This window comes from Stegastes partitus, unplaced genomic scaffold (assembly GCF_000690725.1).
Source record: "Stegastes partitus isolate 25-593 unplaced genomic scaffold, Stegastes_partitus-1.0.2 Scaffold1158, whole genome shotgun sequence".
Lineage (NCBI taxonomy): Eukaryota > Metazoa > Chordata > Actinopteri > Pomacentridae > Stegastes > Stegastes partitus.
This window is the reverse complement of record NW_007578889.1, coordinates 220,256-227,602: the sequence shown is the minus strand read 5'-3', so window position 1 is coordinate 227,602 and position 7,347 is coordinate 220,256. Positions and strand designations below refer to the sequence as shown.

The following is a 7,347-nucleotide window of genomic DNA, read 5'->3' as shown; positions in this document are numbered from 1 at the left end:
ATAACACACTGTTTGCTTGCGCTCATGTCTGGATGATCAGTATCATGTTCACCGCAGACATCAAGATGAAGCAACTTCACGAATGCACTTCATCCTTTTATATCGTTCTGTGGACTGAATGTGTGTTACAGTGCATCTTGAATTTTCAGCTGTAAACTCGCTGCCCTTTTACCCAAGGTCTACGCCCATTCAAGCCCAAATCCTTGGGTGTTGGCCTATACAACAATAGAAAACAGTGGCATTGCCTGCCCTTCCTCACGTAGCCTCATAGGATGGGAGACGATATTCATGGGATGGGTGAGATCATTCACGGCACCCAAAAACCAGTCAACACCCTACATTTTCTTTATTTTATATTGGCCAGTCAGCCTTTCTTGAGACTCTCTTTAATGCGCAAGGAGAATCTCTACTTTGATTTTATCATTCGATTCCGAAGCTGCATTTTGCAGACACACACACACATTTTATCTGTTTTATCTGTTTTATCTTGTATTTATCCAAAGCTCCCTTGTATACTCTCCTGTCTGACAAAGAACATCTCACTCATCACTCACAATCTCTGATCAGAGTCAAGGTGTGGTTTGATCCATGAACCAGGCTGCCATGTGTGATTGAGTTTCACAGGAGTCTCATGGGTACCGGGCAGACTCTTTTCCTTATGGCTACACAATTTAAACGCCCACCCATTACAGACATCCATCCTTCTCGGAAATGAACTCCTCGCTAACAGACATGGTTTGAGGTTACACCTCAGCTCCACCAACAATACTACTTTGATCTCCTCAGGCGTTTCACAGTGCTATACATTGTGTGACTTAATCTATTGTGCCTCCCCTGAGCTTGTACCAACCGCATAGCTGTGCAGTGTGAAGGATTGTGTGTGTGTGTGTGTGGAGGAGGGATTGTGATCAGAGGCAGGTTGTGTGTCTGACTTTTTACTTTCTGCTGAAGAAATAAAATGCTTCTAGCAGTAGGACCCAGAGGATATGTGTGGGGGGGATGAACCAGCACACCTTTATGTTGTCTGAGGCAGGGCAGAGATGTAAAAAAAAAAAGTTGTTCAATACTGTAACAAGAAAAAAAAGTTGAGCTATGAGCCACGTCATTGGCTAAGAAGAGGCTGACAGGAAAATGCAATGGCTCTTGAGGTCAGGGCAGAGTCTGCTATATATGTATTGCAATTGACAACACCTTGCCGGACTCTGCTACAGCGCTTGCGTGGTCGACTGTCATCAGGCGTCTCTACAGGGACAACATGAGCGCTTCTGTGGCCGTGTACAGGAATATCTACACGGAGGACCGCTTCAAGCAGACGTACGGCTCTGATGATGACACCGGTGGAAGTTTGCGGCTCCGGCAGAAGCTGGCGGAGAGATGCAGGTGTTCGAGGCGCAGCTGCCTTCACCTGTTGAGGGAGAGAGTTCCCATTTCCAGCTGGCTGCCGAGGTACAGGCTGAAGAAATGGATTTTAGGAGACACCGTAGCAGGACTGACCGTCGGTATTCTGCACATTCCACAAGGTGAGGAAACACTGATTACAACAATAGCAACAACAAAAATAGCAATAATAACAATAATAATAACAACAATAATAATATGTAAAACTACCATTATAATTATGATTTATTAATTATTATAATAATGATGTTTTGAATTGAATTGACAAGTATCCCAAGTTCTTGACAAGTGTTAACATTTTTCACATTTACATTGTCATAGTGGAGAATTTTTAATTTTATTTTTTATGTATGTTCCAACCTTAGTGTGAAAAAGTTTCAGATTTTATGTTATTTTATAAATTGTTAAAAACAAAAAACAAACAAACAAAAAAACACAGGGTTATTAATTAACTTTTTTTCCCCTAAACAGGCATGGCCTTTGCTTTACTCACATCCGTGGCCCCAATTTTTGGCCTTTACACCTCCTTCTTCCCAGTTGTCCTCTATATGTTTTTCGGCACCGGTCGCCATGTGTCCACAGGTAAGACTGGAGTCCACATAGCATGATGTAGAAAAGCAAACATCATTTTCAACGTTTTGTCCTAAACACAGTATTGTAAGCACTTAAATTGCTTAATATCCTGAAACCAGATTTAAATCGGAGTCAGTTATCATGTTTTCCAGTGTTGCTGAAATGACTTAGTGGCCTTTTCTCAGGTACATTTGCTGTAGTGAGTCTGATGACCGGCTCTGTGGTGGAGCAGCTGGTTCCCACTCCTCTGGAGATGAACTCAAGTTCGTCAGAAGCGGCTGACTTTGAGGCCCAGAGGATTGGAGTGGCCTCAGCTGTAGCACTTCTCTCAGGAATTATTATGGTAAGACAAAGTTTAAGAAAGTCACAAAGTGGAAAAAAAAAATGCTGCCAGTGAGGTGGCAGGTTTCTCTGTGTGAGCAGCGTTCTTGATTTCCTGACACTCATAATGTTCATCTTATTCGTATCCAGCTCTGCATGTTTGGTCTTCAGCTGGGCTTCCTCTCCACCTATCTGTCAGAGCCAATTGTTAAGGCTTTCACCAGTGCTGCTGCCTTCCATGTCACCGTCTCACAGCTGCAAAGCATTCTGGGCCTGCGACTCCCTCGCCACACCGGGACCTTCTCCCTCTTTAAGGTTAGCAGAGCTTTATGATGAGATTTGATTTGATTTCACTTTATCGACATGCATTTCTCTGCAATTTGTGTTACATCTCAAGACATACACTGTTTCACCAAAAGGACAAAGATGTAATGAGTAGAATACAAGGTCACAGTACATCAATTTAATCACTCCCTTCAGTGACTAGTCCACACAGGAACAACACAGGAACCCAAACATTGATTTAATAGTTTGATAGACCAAGGAACAAAAGAGTCTGTTTTTAACTCTAAATGTTGTTGTCATAGCAGAGAGCCTGTAGTCTACTCACTAATTCATGTGCTTAGACTTTAGCATCAGTGATGGAGAACCTGCCTCACACCAACATTGCAGAGCTGCTGATCTCTTTGGTGTGTTTGGCCGTCCTGGTCCCAGTCAAGGAGATCAACATGCGTTACCGGCACCGCCTGCGTACACCGATCCCCGTGGAGATCCTCACGGTCAGTCAGCTGGCTTTAGGAATGCTAAAGGTATATTTAATATTTACAATGGAATCAACATGAGTTATAAAAGATGGTTTTACGCTTCACTCCTCAGGTGATTATCGCTACAGGTGTGGCCTATGCCTTCTCGCTGGACTCCACTTACAGCATTGAGATAGTTGGCCACATCCCTGCTGGGTAATCTTTTCATTTGGATTGAAAAAAAAACACACAGATTAGCTCAGTAGCTACAAGTGGTGTGACTAATTTTTTCCACATTTTTTTTATTCTCAGATTCCCAAAGCCACGGATGCCCGCCTTTCACACTTTCCCTGACATTGCTGGAGACACGATAGCCATAACATTTGTTGGTTATGCTGTGTCTGTCTCGCTGGCAATGATTTATGCTGATAAACATGGATATTCTATACATCCAAACCAGGTAAAATCCAGGAATGTCTTCTTGCTAAAATGTCACATTGGTTTCTTAAAAAAAAATGTTAACCCTTTAACCTGTGTTTGATTTCAGGAGCTGCTGGCTCACGGTATCTCCAACACAGTATCCTCTTTTTTTACCTGCTTCCCCAGTTCAGCCACTCTGGCCACCACTAATATACTGGAGAGCGCAGGAGGATACACACAGGTAATGTGCGTCTATACATCTTCACTGATTACACCTTTACCTTGCTACAGATGTAAACAGAGGGGTCGCACCAGGGAATATAAATGAATCACTAACAACTCATTTAATTGTTTAATTAAAAGAAATATAAACAAAGACATACAGAAAATCGGATTTTACATCTAGCACACATGTGATCTTTGTTTAGTTGAATATGTGACTGTATTTGTGTTTGTTCCTGCAGCTCTCTGGCTTGTTCACTAGTCTGGTTGTCCTGGTTGTCCTGCTGCTGATCGGACCACTGTTCTACTTCCTACCCAAGGTGTGGACATATGTGTGTGTTTGTGTCTGTACAAGCCAAAGTTAAAGAGAGAGGGCAAGTTCACTCACCTCATCTTTTGTCTCTCTCCTCAGGCAGTCCTGGCATGCATCAATGTTACCAGCCTGAGGCAGATGTTCTTGCAGTTCCAAGACTTACCCGAGCTGTGGAGAATCAGCAAGATTGACTTTGTAAGGTCATTTTAATAGCAGTACGACATACAAGAGTGTGGTCTTAAACATTAGAAAATTAAGTTAATTTGTTTTGCAGTTTAGGTAGAAAAGTGCCGTCTGGTCAGCTACAGCCGCCTGCTGACAAATTGATGCATGTATCTTCAAACAATAACCGTGGTGTCTCAGTCGCAAGGTTGTTTGAAATAAACACTCTTTCAGCCAAGAGGTATTAATCATGTTTATGGAATCATGGGCTCGTGAAACCCAGTGAACACATCAGATAAATCGCCTTGATCTTTGCACTTTCAGGCTGATCGCTTGGCAAGAATGAATCCTATCTTACACTGGCATGCTTCCATTTTTTAATCGTTGCATTTTGAAATACCAAAGCGCTGTTGTGTCTGTGTCTCTGTGTAGATGGTTTGGCTTGTAACCTGGCTGTCTGTGGTGGTGCTCAACGTGGACCTTGGCCTAGCTATCGGGGTGATTTTCTCTATGATGACTGTCATCTGTCGCACACAAAGGTACGTTTTGCTTTCTGTATAAATACTGTTGACATCCAGAACAAGCAGCTCGTGGCAACATTTCAATTAGAAGAAATACCATTTACATCTGGGAGGTTAAACAAGAACTGAAATGTGCACAAATATTCACACTCACAAGCAGCAGAAGTCACCCTTCAGTCATTTTGGTATAAAAACCAGGGACAATCTTCTAGGCAGGACATTTACAGTAGATCATGTGTCATAATGTGTGACGTTATTCTTAAACTGATGATTCCACAGGGCTGGCTGTTCAGTACTTGGTCGGGCCAGCAACACAGAAATTTACAGACCTCTGGAGAACCACAACAAGGTGAGCAAATTGTCTGGTTAGGTCACTTGCAATATATATATATGTTTTTATTCCAGCGACAATTAATAATTATAATCACAGGGATGATGCAGCAGCAGTGTCTTACCATAAAGATGAGACTGTTCGATTTTCTTTTTCAGTGCTACGAAGTGCCAGGAGTGAAGATCCTGACTTACAACGGGCCTATTTACTACGGTAACCGTAGTTTCTTCAGGGAGGAAATGAGCAGGCTGTTGGGCCTGACGCCAGAGAAGATTCGCAGCCGGGAGAAGGCCAGGAAAGCCCTGGAGAAACGGGAGAGAGAGGCCACCGTCAACACTGTGGTAGGTACAGATTTTAGAGCAAAACCTATGTGTGTAAAAAAAAAAACCTTTGTAAAATCCTATTTAAACTAAGTGTCCCTCTATTCTGTAGGAAAGAGGCATCGCAAACACATCGTTTTCCTCAGAAAATGAGTTCTTTAAATCAGGTAAGTTATGCCTTTTATAGTGGCCTGTGGTGAAGGCTGCTAAACATGCATGCTGTGCTGTTTTCTGAGCACTAGGATTTTTTTTTTTGTGTAGATTTTCCTGTGTTGCAAATAATTTAAAGATTGCTTTTATCTTCAGAAACATCTGAGAGTGACGTCCAGGTAGTGCTGATCGATTGCAGCAGTGTGATATTTGTTGATGTTGCTGGGGCAAGACTCTTCACGCAGGTTAGTCAGCAACACGAGTTCCATGTCATCGCAGTGGTTTTCTCCCTCATTGTTTCGAAATGATTGACTATTCCGGGCTTTTTTTGCAGATGTGCACCGAGTGCCAGAAAGTTGGAGTTCATGTATATTTGGCAAACTGCAATGGTAAGACCTTTTCTTATGTTTATTTTTGTTTTATTCTGTGTATTTTATGCAGAAGTTTTATCTTTTTTTTTGAAAGTTAATATACACTAACTGCTACTACTGTTTTCCCTCCCTTCAGAAAGTGTCTTAAAGATCCTAACATCCAGCGGTTTGATGAACTACATGAACCCTCAGCATATCTTCGTCACAGTTCATGATGCTGTGATGTATATTCAACAGCAGAAGGTAGAGATTAGACTCTTTTCACAATTATACAAGAGAGTTTTAAAAAAAGAGGTTGCTAATTTCATACTGCTATCGTCTGTTGTAGGAAAAACCTCCAGAGAACACCACAACAGTTTGGGTGTGAGCCAGGAGGACAGTGATGAGTCATGCTCGCCTCGACCGAGTATCTGGGACTAAAATGTCAGAGTGCACGAGGACTTGGGTTTTATTGGCTACGTCTCTCAGCTGCATAGGAGCACTCCAGTAATCTGTCCAGATTGTACTGTAAACCAGTGTTTCAAAGAAGCAGTAGCCTGTTGTAGCACTAAGTCATAAATTACTTTTACATTACAGTGTTACCAGATCTTTTGCAGACATTGGAGAATCGAAATCAGCTGGGTTTAAATCAAGCAGAAGGAGCCACACCGCAACAAATAAATCTGGTCATACAGTGTATTTAGACGAGTCTGAAAAACAATATAATTACTTGTGTCTATTAAACTGTTTATGGCAGATATGAAATGTTCTTGTTTAACAGCTGTTCTGTTTTTTTTTTAATTGTCATATATGATGTATTTTGTAATATTTATTTAGTTTGGTGTTTGCAATACAAACAAATATTGAAGTGCACTGCGTAGTTTGTAAAATACTTTATATATTTATATCTTTTGAAATCTGTGCTTTGAAATATGCAACCGTGTACAGCAAATGCCATTACATACTGACTTTATTCTCTTTTCTAACTCCAGAGAGACTGAACAAAAGATTTTATGAATGACCTTTGTACAGTCATTCAGTGTCTGTTTTGACAATAAATATATCTCCAAAAACGGAACATGGATTGTGTTTTTGTTCCCCCCTCATTAAAACTACAATTAATAAATGTTTTTAGAGAAAGCTAATGTTTCTACATTAATGTTTGGGCTACCATGGTTAAGTGTGAATACATTTTGGGTGGGAAGCACAGTGTGGAATGTGAAGCATGCCACAGATTTTGAAGAGGGAAGAAGAGCAGTCTTTGTATTGGGTCGGGTACTGTAGATGTGGATGTCTGCACGGAGAAATTATTAAAAATGAAAAAAATATGCTTGGATTCACAATGACAAAGGGATTTTTTTCAAAAAGTAAAGCCGGATGAGGGAGATCACAGGTCATCAGCAGTGTAACCTACTGTTTTTTTTTCAACATCCAACACTGGAAATAGATTAGCTTACTTTTGATCATTTTCTACTTTCTAAGAAAAAGGTGATCCGTTTTATAAAACACGTCTGACAAAAACC

General features: G+C 41.1%; 1 protein-coding gene across 1 annotated transcript; it reads left to right on the top strand.

The window, feature by feature from the left end:
• The first annotated feature begins 1,182 nt into the window (after positions 1 to 1,182).
• slc26a10 (solute carrier family 26 member 10) lies at positions 1,183 to 6,902 on the top strand. The gene is made up of 18 exons (XM_008296866.1): positions 1,183 to 1,520; positions 1,870 to 1,980; positions 2,157 to 2,314; positions 2,443 to 2,607; positions 2,919 to 3,071; positions 3,169 to 3,251; positions 3,348 to 3,495; positions 3,583 to 3,696; positions 3,920 to 3,997; positions 4,090 to 4,185; positions 4,585 to 4,691; positions 4,953 to 5,022; positions 5,163 to 5,345; positions 5,437 to 5,491; positions 5,631 to 5,719; positions 5,809 to 5,863; positions 5,982 to 6,088; positions 6,174 to 6,902. Exons 1-18 carry the CDS (start codon positions 1,256 to 1,258, stop codon positions 6,210 to 6,212), a joined length of 2,076 nt encoding a protein of 691 aa, XP_008295088.1. The 5' UTR covers positions 1,183 to 1,255; the 3' UTR covers positions 6,213 to 6,902.
• The last annotated feature ends 445 nt before the right edge of the window (positions 6,903 to 7,347 follow it).